The following is a 13,426-nucleotide window of genomic DNA, read 5'->3' on the forward strand; positions in this document are numbered from 1 at the left end:
TTGATTACAAATAGTTACTTTACGCTAAATGCTACATTTTTAAATCAAATTTTAAGTTTTAAAACATTATTTTGATCGTAGGAAAACTTATCTGCAAAATGTAAGTCTAATTGGGAGTGATATATTTTGGAAAATTTCAGATATTCTTATTTAATGTATTCAACGGTAATGAAGAATTGTTTGCTTAGAGTCGACGGACTCATAAAGTAAATATTTTGTATTTTCTAGCCACTTTGTTTTCCTTCCTCTCAGAAGATTCAATGTCAACATTTCCCCTGAAATATCAGAAACACTGAGATTGCATTTGCAATTGCGATATACTGGGTGTGACATTTATCGCGGTGGAGTTTGTCATCTTTTGTATCGTGCACTATGGTTGCAGGACTGTTTTCCAAAGCGACGTTTCGTTCCTATCACAACAACTCTTTTTCTAATTTTATAAAAGTGATGTCAAACAGCGGAAAATTTAATATAGTAGAACCTAATTAATTAATAGTAATAGTATGCAAACAAACGTTGCAAAGTGCAAATTAAAATTTAAAAACCTGACAATGTCGATTTTGTAGTAGCGTGTACCACTTGGCGCTATTTTCTCATCACGAATGAAGAAAATAATTAGGTCACACACGCCTCGTATACGAATTAACTACTTGCTACGTAAACGAACAAGTCTGGTATCGCGATCTATCTTTAGTTAGTTCGTAATCTATACAGTTTATTTGCAGGATCACTCATACACGTTCCATTGCATCCATATAACGAATACTTATCACAGTAGACGATATTATGTAACGTTTTCTTTTTTATTTATGCACAAATTTCAGACAACCTTGACATTTGCCCAAAATCGAAACACGTTTTCCATAGAATCGTCCGTCTGTCTGTCCGTTCGATATTTATTCACGTACCTTCGACAGCAACGCTGAAACACCGTCGATCCTTTCCCAGCTCGTTTTCCACTGACACTTCGTATTTCCCGGCGTTATCAGCGACAACATCGTCCGATATCAAGCAAGACACTCCACCGCCGTAAGTAATGGCGGTCTTCTTGTTAGGAGTCAGCTCCCGACCCTGCAATCGAAATTCTCGATTGAATATTTCATTCACTACAAACAATCTTAACGAATAGAATTGATTGATGGATGTTCGTGAATTGTACGCGGCTGTGAGCGACTCCAAGAGAGTCTAGATCGCTATACTCGATTGTAAACGATCGTACAGTAGTTAGAAGAAACGAATCAAATTATTAATGTTATCTACCATACTAGCAAGACTGTTTTTCAAAGTGATACTTTGTTTCTATCGCAACAACCCTTGCTCCAATTTTATAAAATTGATATAAAACAGTGGAAACTTTAATATTGTTGCATCTAGTTAATTAATAATAATATGCGAATAAACCTTACTTAAGTCCAAATTAAAATTTAACGTTTTGAGTTAGGTTGCAACGAGACGACTGTCTTATCGTTTAATTTTATTGCTTTGCTTGCCATTTTTTTGTGACCAGTGTACTCGTCAAACACAACTAACTGGTTAATTACTTGTGCAAGAATAAAACGTGGACCCTATATTTATAATTGGATAGAGGTCTCTTGCAATAGAAGCTGGGATTTTCTAATTAAACGGATTCCCGGAATACACTGCTATCAGTTTCCTTAACTTGTGTATTACAAGACTATTTGGGAATCCAAATAAGTAGAAATCAGTAATTAGCTAAATTAGTGTGAAGCCGGATATTTATCATTTCTAGATAATTACTCGCAGGAAATGAGATTACTGTTTGACTTTGGGTTCGTCGATACTAAAATTACTTTTCAACTCGCCATAACCTCATTTGTGTAAAACTAATATTAATATCCCATTAATAAATTTAAACCATTATAGAAAAGAAAAGGTAAATTCTAGAATTTCTAATTTCATCCACAGAGCTAGCGCCCATCGAGCATAATTCGACGCCAATATCTCATTTCTCGAACATTTACTGATTTCATTATCATACCAACATGAGTGCCACACGAATAGAAGTCTCTTTGTCCGAAACAGTAATGCCTTTAACGAACTTAAGAACAAAACTGACCGTGACTTCTTTTTTTTTTCTTCCGAACCAGATCAAAGTTGAACGAGTCTCGATCGTTAGAAGGCGCTATACGAAATGATATTCACCGCTCGAAGCCACTTGACACGCGGTTCCGGATGGCCCCTATACGTGACCCTGAGGACCACTCTGTTTCCTCGGAAAACGGTGACGTCGGCTGGCACGTTCACGATGCTCGCGGGTACAAATTCCTCCGATACGCTGTCGACTTTCTCTTCTTTCGCCACGTCGGTTTCCATCAGGATCGACGTTTCCTCGGGCTCTTCCGGAGCGCATTCCGCGCATATTATAGGCGTGTCGTCGTGTTTATTGCAGTTGTCCTGGATTTTCCTATCGTTATCAGTCTTACAAACATCCGAGGTCATCGTTAACGAACTGTTTACACCGTCCTCGTTGCTTTCAGTTAATTTCATCGAGGATACATCCTTCGTCTCCACTTCGTCGTCCGACGAAGAGATTCTTTGATCGCTCGGTCTTCTCGCAACCTGCTGAGTCTCTTTTCGCTCGAACTTCTTCGGTCGTGGATCCTTTCGTTTGCTCGTCCTATTTTCACTCGATTTCCGCGTGTTCAACAATGGACTCGGAGGGATATATTTCCTGGCGGGTAAAGGAGACTGCGTAGGACTGGCCGTCGTTCTTCGGGGCAACGAAGACGATCTGACTCTCGTCGAGTGCTCAATACGCTGATTTCCAGGCGAAGAGGACGGCGCGTCTCTTTTTGCGACTCGTAAGGAACTGTAACGAACGAAACCGGAGGCTTTTGCCGGCTTTTCATTTCGTATTTTGGCTGCCACGATCGAGCGTGACGGGTTTTTGAAATTCTGCAGCTGTCGTTGCAATTGTAGCTGTGCTATACAACTGATCGATGGCCCTTTTCCGGCCATGGATGCCGTGCAGCGAATCTCCCCAGCGACTCGCTGATCTACGTCGTATACCCTGAGGATGCTAACGTTATCGTCTTTTTCGACCTACGAGATAAAGAGGAAACGCTATTGTAAGTTCATTTTTGGATTTTTGTTGTATAGAAGAAAGGAATTTGGCACATTGGACGAAGGCTTGGATTCTGAAGTTGTTGACGTTTCTGACTAATTGTTAGGTAATTGGTTGGATGCCAATATAAATCTGGATGTCTTTATTTATAATCTAAGATACGAGAGAAAATATGGTGAAGAGATAGATGATGGAAATCAAGAGTTTGGGTAATTATGCTGTTGCAATACTTAGAAAAATGAGTCGTCAAGATTTACTATCGATAGCACTGGTATAGTAAACATTTTAGATTCTACTATGTATGTTACATATATGACTCTTTGTGCGATTGATTAATTATATTTGTAATATATTGCGTTCATGTCGAATTGAAATAATCCAACAACGATTTAATGTTAACTTTCTCAAGTTGTTTCGCATACCTTGCACCTTGAATTATCTCTGACATCCTTCCCATTAATCGCCCAGGCGATCTCCATAGGTTTCGCACATTGCACCCGAGCGCAGAAACGTGCAGTTTCACCTTTCAATACGATGACTGACACCGGAGTTTTCGTGAACTGTGGCGCTAATTTCGGAGCACCTTTGTAATCTGACGAAGTATAAAGTCGTGTTAAAATTATGCGTTCGTCTTAGTTTATTCTTTAAATTATAAATCGTTTCATCGGACGACCCAAATGCGTTAAATCTCGTTAAATGATCGTGGACAGTTTTCCTAATAATAAAACGTTTTAAGTTACACGATTTTTGGGTTCAAAGTGTACCTTGAACAGCGAACAAACCGCGACAAGCTGCTTCCCCGAAATTGTTGCGAACGAGGCAAGTATATTCCCCAGCATCCTGTGGACAAACGCTGGACAATCTCAATGCAACTCCCCCATCGCTATATATGACGTATCTACACGTGTCGTCGTCAGGTATCTCGTGACCGTCCTTCATCCAAATTACTGTGAATGGTGGTGTACCTGAAAAGCAAGATTCGATACTCATCCAATCACCTTATTTATTAATTATACAGGAACCAGAAAAGAAGGCCAAATCTACACGAGTAACATGAGGAAAGCACCACGATGAGATGTGGATGTTCGTTTGAAAGTTCGTTGCTGACAAAATAGAGTTCTGAAAATTCGATTGATTGTCAAACGAGTGCAAAGAAGATACGCGAGATGGTAAGTCTAATGTTTTTATACGCAGCTTCATTTCTAAAATGTCGATTCAATCAGTTAAACAAGTAAATTAACCATTCAGCGTTTAATTATTTTAGCTAGTTTGAAAAGATATATTTTCAATTTTTCTGTACCCGTCAGTCTGGTCTGAAGCTCGTAACAATGGCCTTCCATAACAATCGTGTCCTCCGGAAGCGTTTGTATAAACTTCGGTGGATTCTTGTCGCTGGTGGATGGGTTATGAGGATCAAGAACGGTCACCTGCAACCGAAGAAACGATTGGGACCATGTCTTCGTGTTAACATTACAATTACTAAAAAAAAAAGATGAGTGGCATTCGAAACTTCTTAGAAATTTTATGAATTTAAAATTCTCAGCCTTATATATTTTCTATATCTTCACATATCTGTCTATTACACTACTTTATTTTCTTTAGAACAAATTCTACCGCAGCTACGGGCTTCACTCGTCGACAGTTCGAATTCTTAACTAGAATACAGCCTCTGCACGTGACCAAATTACTTACCTGACAGGTATTCTTCGTGGAGCCAAGGACGTTCGTCGCCACGCAGGTGTACTCACCCGCGTCGCTCGCTTTCACTCTGGAAATTTCGACTTTCGCGATTTTGCCGTCGAAGTACCGTTTAATACGGCTCGATCGTTCCAACGGTCGTCCGTTTCTACGAATGTCAACAGTTCCATTAATATTCTCGATCTGAAAATAGTGGTTCGAAGTTTCAGAAGAACGCTTTAACCGTCCATTTTACCGGAACCATGTTGGCGTCGGGCTTGGCGATCCTCTGAAGCTACAATCGAGGTGCAGTCGTCCATTTATTCTGCTAGTTGTGTCTAGGAGGCTTCGACTGAACGATGGGTACGTTCTAGGCGACGCACTTCTAGTTCTGATTGCCCGCGCAGCCGTGCCGAGCAGTTGTCGATCTTTTTCGATAAATAAAATAGATTAGATAAGAAATTACAAAAGTAATCGTAAAAATTTATGCAACATTGGCTAACAGAATTATATCTCTGCTAAGGAATACAGTTCGTCGCATGTGTAAACACATTTAAAAACTTGCTAGCTATATTAAACTATTTTACTGTAGTCTTTTGATCATTTTGCGCAGTGTTCTACAATAAAGTCAATAAATATAATTAATAACAACAAACTAAAAGCATTGATATTTATTAAGCAATGCAATTTCTGCGGTCACTACTGTATTTACTTTTATATTTCTATATCGGTATCATGATAAAAAAAAACGCTAATGAAACATACAAATTCAGAAAAGACATAATACTGCGCTAAGTGACGGTAAAAATTAATGACTATCGCCACGGTAATTAATCGTATCGTGTGACATTTGAAAATTGGTCAATTCATTTTAAATAATCTTTTAAATGAATTTTTATTTTATTATTTTATCGGCTAGTTTACGTTTTACGATAGAAAATGACCATTTAGGAGATAGGGGAAACGATTGATTACAGGTAACGGCGACTGATACAATTGAAGCGAATTATTTTATCGACACGCTTATCTTTTACGATAGAAAACGAACATTTAGGAGATAGGAGAAACCATCAATTACAAGTAGTGGCAATTGATATAACCACGTTTACGTACTTATCACTTCGAGGCGAGCACTGGCTTCGATGCGGCCGTAGTCGTTCTCCACAGTCACCCTGTACAATCCCGCATCTTCCAGGGTAACTTCGACGATTTCCAGTATCTTCACGTCGTCCCTTTCTTTAACGGAGATCCTCGCGGTAGGAGTGACTGCCAGGCCGTTTTTGTCCCATTTCACCCAGGGTGTCGGGTGCCCGACCACAGCGCATTGGAAGCGCACCGTTTCACCTTCCTCGACCACGCGATTGTGCGGAACCGCGTAAAATTTCGGTGGGCTGATCTTCGGACGCCTTGACATTGATCTACTTCGCGGAAGAAGCTGCGGGGACCTCAGCTCCCGACCGTCTGCAATTTGTTTATTCATGTCAGACTTTTCTTTCAACTAAGTCGATGTAATCTCTCAGAAGAACATCAATCGTTCGAAAAGATGATTATCATATGATTAAGCCATCGCGAGAACCCTGAACATGAATTGGAAATGTTGTCTTTATGGCAATTAGCCATACGAATTTGGTTTTATTGTAGTAATCTAGAATGCATTCTGAATGCAACAAGATTTTAATTTGCGACTGCGATTCCGTTAGAGTTCCTGTAGGTCTAATTGAAAGTTATTGTGTTCTTTCTTACTTTTGTTAACATGCACTTACGCGAAACTGCTGGCGACAAACTTCTGATTGGGGTCGATCGTGGCGTCGATCTCGGCGTCGATCCTGCTGATAAAAGTCCTGTGGGCCTCGTGAGTCGTTGGCTCAAGACATTTTCCTTCCCTTCCGGTACTGTGACATATTTCATTCGAATAATTGATAGTTACACTTCACTTTCCATCTACGCGATTCAACAGTGTAGGCGGAAGTCGAGTTTCTTATCCAGCAAGATTTCAATAAAGTCTAGTGGTAATTGAATAGAATTTCTAACGTAGGCTCCGTGTACTCGTGTTACCGATTTTATTTTCATTTCGCCTCGTTAAATGGCTATAAATTATAGAGGGAATTACCATCCACGATTAGGCATGCCGACGTAAAGGCTTTGCCGAGGTCGTTGTAAGCCACGCAGGTGTACTCGCCCTCGTCTTCTGGGTAAACGTGTTTGATGCTTAGGCGTGCGGTTTCTCCATCGAATTCTGCTGAGAAATCGCCACTCATTTGCAGAATCTGTGAACAGAAATTAGACTTTTTTTACGCATACAATTTTTTGAAAATATTTTTCTCTTTCGTTACGTTTCGAAAGTAGAAAACGAAATGCTGTCCAATGATGACTACATGGATCTTAAATATCGATATTGGAAAAGTTTGTAGATATTTTTCGAACATAGTTTTCTTCCCACAAATAATTACTTTCTTCGAAGTAAATCTGGTGTATTTAATTAAATGAAATATTTACTTTTATTTAACTACCATGGCTGATATTTATTAACAGATATTTGCAAAAATCAAATAGTTCTCTATTTTACCAACTACAATAAATCATTTATTTATATTAAAAATTTGCATTTTCTATAAAGGAGTAAGTTTCGATCTTAATCTTCTTGAATCGATCGTTTCTTACCTCAAGTAATTCTATTTCTTTAACTGTAGTACGTTTGCTTCTCTTTAGCATTCGAGTAGCGAGTAAATATCATTTATTCGAATGGAAAGAAATTGGTCTCATATTAAATATCGTTCCTTACCTTCCCGCCGCGTTCCCAGCGCACCAACGGCGCCTCTGGCGCGGCGTGTACTTTACATTCGAGGGTGACAGCGTCACCGTCGCAACACCTCAGGTCTCGTAGCTCCCTGGTAATTACTGGCAAAGTGAGCACCTTCCTGTCGATTAACGTTTACAGATGCCTTATTTCGCGAAACGCTTCTTTATAGAACGTGTCGGCGTTTGGAGACTTATCTTCGCAATAAGTCCCGACGCCACTTACCCGTGCGTGACCCCCGATTTCTTCATCTTCTCCTCCTTGCCTTGACCTGAAACCATAACAACTCTTTCGTCCAAAGCGAACTGTCAACGCCGATGCTGTCCCATTTGAATGCTAAGCATTACCTTTCGCGTAGATTTGCAAAGAAATCACGGCTTTGGCCTCCCCATGGCAGTTCCGCGCTATTACGGAGTACGTCCCCGTGAAGTCGAGTTTCGCGTACGGTATCTCCAGTCGGTACTGTGGTCCTTCGCCGACCAACCGGAAGTGGGCTGCGTCCCTGTAGTAATCAGGCTGCAAACGAGGAGAATAAAATTAGACCGAGCAAAGGGCAATGAAAAGCGCGGAACGTTGAACGAAAGACGGACAATTTGGAATTCTGAATTTATCGAAATCAGAACTTTGACAATTTCCGACTCAGAGTAAAGATATTATTAATTTATTGGCAAATAGAGTAAGACTTGTAATGAATAGTACAGCCCTGAATTACGCGTGTTCGTTGCATATAAAAACTCGCTCGGGAATCTCGCATCACTGAACTCGCATCACGCGTACTGCACAACGAAATTTTTATTGCTGACAACAATAACACGTAACCCGAGTGCGTGCGCAAGTATCCAACGCGAACTCGCGGAGAAAAGGAGAAACGCCGCGAAGTTTCGAGCCTGAAATGTTCACCCCGAGAGGTGATCCTGAAGCGTGATCTCGACCTGAATACCGCCATTTCCGCGTCTCCTACGCCCACAGTGAGGTCACCCTTCGCGGCTCCACAATTATCGCCGTTAACAATTCATTTGTAACATTCGATGACGTTCTAAACGCTTTATTGCGCGGTCGAACTAAAACGCTTCGACATGGCATTGTTTTATTTTTCCTTGTATAGTTTTTTTTTTTTCTTTTTACAATAGAGACAGCAATCGGTAATAGTGGATCGTAATAGAGAAGAATAGTGAAATGGAAATAGAGCTTGGAATGTTCAAACTAAATAGAGACGAAACAAAGAGGAGGAGGAGGAAGGGCAGTGATAAAAGCGAGGTGGGAAACGTCTTCGTCGGGACTTTAGTCCATATAGGGAGCGAAAGTTGAACGGATCGCTCGAGACTGATCTTGTTGCTCGTATGACACGAGTGCCAACGCATATTACAGTTTTTCATTACTAATTGCTCGCCTCTCTGTCAGACACGCCCTTCTGGAATCGCTGGAAATTAAGGTCGCCGAAAAAGAAAGGCTCGATTTTTCTCCGTCGCTAATTCAAGGGTTGCAAGCGACACAAATTTAAAGGTCATTTTAAACTTCGAATCTGACAGCTTCGACGCGCGCGTTGTGGTTTTTCTTATTTTGTGGAAAAGAAACTTGCTTTCGATCTCGTTCACTTCGACTCGTCGGATACACGACGGTGCACCAAAATGGCTGCGATTTGTCGCGGGCGAGAGGAACGTCACCGTGAGAAATGAAGTTTTCAACATTTCTCGAGACGTGACATAATGGAGCTTCTGAGAGCCATCCGTCTTTCACCTGTCGCTGTTCGCCTACGATGAAATTTATGCGGACACTTCCCGTTACGGAAGAGAGGCGCCATAAAACGACAGCCGGGGCTGCAAGGCCTCCGTGCAATGTCATCTTGTATAGATCTATATTTACGCGTGTAGAACAGATCGTAGACGTGTAAAAAGTCTGTTTGCTACACCGCAGTCAATTTACAAGACTTAATGTCTGTTGCATCCAACGAAGATAATATTGCAAACGTTGTACCACATTTTCCGAAAGGATGCAGAATTTTACGCGTGCAACTATTTCTAATACATATTCGCAACGGAATACTTCGCGTATAATAAACTAATCAATTCAAGCTATTTAGAATCACTGTCGCATGAATAATGAAATATTTCTACGGGATGCAACATTAATCATTCAAATATACGATCATTATTAATTGAACGTTATCTGTTAGTAAATATACAAAGATTCACAAGTGACATGCGATAAATGATAAACTTCATAGCGTCCATATTTCTTCGTTAACCCGAAAGAATTCCTCTCTATTTACAAAATTGTTTTCTAAACCATCCGCGATTAAAGTTTCGTATTCCATTGCCAAGAGTGCAAATAAGAACGAGACGACGATAAGCTAATCGCCGTGAGAGCAATTTTAACAGAATTTCCGAGCTGCCCACCGCGAAATCGCAGCGCGTTTCTCCCCATTTAGCGGCTGCAGCTGCGCTGGGAGGCAAACTTGGACGTATTTGGTGGTGGCGCATTCGTAGTCGATGAGCGTCGCGTTTCTCCTCGCGGCGGGAAAGAACGGGAGAGGAAACCCGCGAGTCGGCCAACTTAGCGGCGAACAGGCGCTGGCATTAGCGCTTAAGCGTCGTTCGGTTCAATGAATGCCCTAACGAGCTCCGTACGAATCGACCAAGTGACTCATGTGCCGGAGATCACGGCTTCCAGATCTCGATCCGTGATTAGATCGCTCATGATATGTCAATAAACTGGACCGTGCGATGGTTGCATTGATCGAAACGAGGGGAGCCGAATTTCGCCCACACCTTGGCCACTAAACATGACGGTATTATGTAAATTAATGCTGATCGCAATTAATTTTTAGAGATTTTTCTCGGACAATTGTACTGTTAAAGCTGCTTTGTTTAAAAAATGTATGGTTTAGTCGTTTCAATTGTTATACGTACTTTCAACGGGCGAAGAAATGTCATAGTGGAATTGATAAATATAAAATGGAACGCGGCATGGCGAGCTAATCCTTATCGCTGCGTGGAGGACATAATGTTTAACACGAATATCGGTAAAAAGTGCAGTAAAAAGTATTGCGTTATGTGAATTGTTAATTATTTAAAAAGAAATTAGAACGCCATCAAAATCTGTCACTGGAAGAATTGTCAAATGTGGAGCGTAAAAGAATTATTTGCAAGTTGCCAAGGCTCCAAATTGTACTTGAAATAATTTATTCTAACTAGTTCCGTGCAATCACAAGTCGCTAATAAAGAAAATGAAATACGAAGAAGAAAAGAAGGAGATGTAATAAAAGTCTGGTTTCTTACGTTTCGAATTCCCACATTGAATGTATATCCAAATAAAAAATGGTGTAATCACCGTCACAATGATTAGCGTTCGGGAGGAGCAGATAGAGCGAATCGCTTCCTCGATCAGGCGATTTTCATCGAGTATTTGAACCAGCCGGGAGAAGAATAATCCATGTCACTCGTCGATCGAAACTATGCTCGGAACTGTGATCTGGAGGGATCGATGGAGAACGTAGTGGCGGAGTTCGCCAAAGACACGCGACGACTGTTTTGCCGCCCGTGGTTTTGCACTACCGATCCATCGACGAAGAAAGCCGACTTCGTCGGGAATAGTGGGGAGTCTCTTCTCTCCGTACTCTTTTCGATAATACGGATATCCACCGGTGACTCGAATTTACTCATGTTTATCCCCTTACTTCCGGTTTCCCTTTCCAGCCACGCGTGTCGTACTTGTACGATATTTGTCTCTTTCCTTTCGTGTGTTTTTTTCCAGATTTATAACGTTAACAACAATAATAGAAACACGAATAATACGTTCGAGAAATTACTGTGGGTTTAAATAAATAAATATGAATATGTTTGTGAAAGTTATAGACGTCGTACAGATTTTGGACCTTCTTTTAGCTTGCCTCGGGGATCTTTTTCGACGCCAGTCAGACGCAATTATGAACCATCACTGGAATGACGTCAACGTATTTAAAATTATCATTAATTAACATTCGTTGCTCGTAGTTTCGCGCGCGCTATCACCGGAATAAACTCGGAAGAGTTCATGCGAAAGGCTGTCGACGAAAACGTGAATGGAATGTCATTTGCATAATAATATGTATATACGACAACATTCTTTCATCAAATTCTTCATCCGTGTCAAATTATCTGCTGGCATTCTTCGATATCTAGTTGGATCGTGGTCCAATTTCTTCCACTGGGGAATAGAATTCAGGTAATAATGGCAAGTGGTTCCATTCGTTCGGTGATCAGACCGCGGAACGCGGTTCCCTTGACCAGTGGTTCTTAAACTTCTTTTTACCGTGGCACCCTTGTCGGGTTAGAGAAATTTCACGGCACAGATATCCTTAAAGCGATTTAAGTGACAACTACTCCATGAGAAAAGGCCAAATTGACTGCACGCAAGGCAGTCATAAAAATGGCGCAGCAACAATAACGCATATGCTTGGAACTTTCAGACGTAGAAATTGAGAAGTACCATCGCGTTGCTTGGAACTTTGAGACGTAAAAATTAAAAAGCGCCATCGTACTTCCTAATACTTTTAAACGTCCTCCAAAAGTCCGCGGCACTCAAACGATTAAAGCGGTTTGAGTGCTTAGAAAGAGAAGAAAAACCAGTGCACAATTAAATGCTCACTTGTCTTTAATGCGATGAATGGAACTGTTTGCTTGAATATTATTGCCGTGGCTACCCTTGGCATGCACTCGCGGCACCAGAGGGTGCCGCGTCACTCAATTTGAGAACCGCTGACGTAGGCATTTCCATGGGGAGCCTTCTGCACGATTGAGCAATAAATTTCTCTCTTTCACCCGGGGCCGGGTGTCTAACCTCACGTAACTCGCGGTTACCTTTTAAAGAGCCGTCCACAATATCAATGCCGTTTCCCCGACGCATATAATGCTTGGCCCATTTATGGACATAATGCGGTATGTTACGTTGTCATTTCTTTTTCGCGATCACCTTGACCTAAATCAACGCGGCATTAGGGACACGTCATTTCACCGATTGCACAACGAAACCTCTCTTTCTTCTTCTCTTCGTCCGTTCGATCAGCCACCCGCCGCGCCAGCTCGTAAGTGTCCGTCGATCTGATCTGATCGACTCACGCAAGAAAATGTTGTACGTATTGGATCGATGGCGTGGAGAGCATCGTTTCATCGATATTTATGTAAGAAATTATGTGCTGCGAATTTGAAGAATTAATAAAGTATGTTTGGGTAGACATATTGTTTTGTTGATCGAGAGACATCATGGTCAGATATTATTGGGTTGACGAGAAATATATTTTCGGTTTTGTAGTGTAGTATAAAACTCGTTTTTATATACAAACCTTAACCCATTTAGTAATCAAATTTTCTTCTTTATATTTTATGTTTCATCGCTTGTAAATTAGCTTTTTAAATACTATAGAATAGAAAATATCTGTTTCAGTTATATAAAGGAATGTTTTCAATTATGAACATGGTAATTGGAATCTAAATAAATATAAATATAAATATATATATATATATATATATATATATATATATATATATATACATATACTAAACATATAAAAGAAAAACTTATATTAAAATGTATTTAAATAACCTACCTCCAATTTCTTTTAGAGCTCTTTACATATCATGTTATAGCACATGTTGAATGTTTTATAGAAAAAATATTAAATCTCCAAGAGAAACTACGACATGCCTGAAATACATATTAAATTGAAGTACATAGTTATAAATTGATCATTTGTACACTTTTATGGCCCCCAATTTAACATATTTTGTAAGATGTAGAAGGAACAATTTCTAATTGTTCCCATTTAGGAACGCTGACTCCAAATGGATTAAGCCACCAGCTAGAAACAAAATTAGGTCGAACTTGCTTGT

At 40.4% G+C, this 13,426-nt stretch overlaps 1 protein-coding gene across 1 annotated transcript in view; it reads right to left on the minus strand.

The window, feature by feature from the left end:
- Positions 1 to 13,426, minus strand: part of LOC143428085 (uncharacterized) — a 49,340-nt gene that overhangs the window by 5,947 nt on the left and 29,967 nt on the right. Inside the window, exons 19-31 of the mRNA XM_076902736.1 lie at positions 7,907 to 8,075; positions 7,785 to 7,830; positions 7,545 to 7,680; positions 6,873 to 7,029; positions 6,526 to 6,654; positions 5,876 to 6,223; positions 5,019 to 5,190; positions 4,778 to 4,931; positions 4,386 to 4,512; positions 3,850 to 4,050; positions 3,508 to 3,677; positions 2,164 to 3,063; positions 909 to 1,071 (exon numbers count right to left, since the gene is read on the minus strand). Of these exons, the coding sequence (XP_076758851.1) occupies positions 909 to 1,071; positions 2,164 to 3,063; positions 3,508 to 3,677; positions 3,850 to 4,050; positions 4,386 to 4,512; positions 4,778 to 4,931; positions 5,019 to 5,190; positions 5,876 to 6,223; positions 6,526 to 6,654; positions 6,873 to 7,029; positions 7,545 to 7,680; positions 7,785 to 7,830; positions 7,907 to 8,075 (2,872 nt within the window). The remainder of the gene's footprint in view (positions 1 to 908; positions 1,072 to 2,163; positions 3,064 to 3,507; positions 3,678 to 3,849; positions 4,051 to 4,385; positions 4,513 to 4,777; positions 4,932 to 5,018; positions 5,191 to 5,875; positions 6,224 to 6,525; positions 6,655 to 6,872; positions 7,030 to 7,544; positions 7,681 to 7,784; positions 7,831 to 7,906; positions 8,076 to 13,426) is intronic.

This window comes from Xylocopa sonorina, chromosome 10, assembly GCF_050948175.1.
Source record: "Xylocopa sonorina isolate GNS202 chromosome 10, iyXylSono1_principal, whole genome shotgun sequence".
NCBI lineage: Eukaryota > Metazoa > Arthropoda > Insecta > Hymenoptera > Apidae > Xylocopa > Xylocopa sonorina.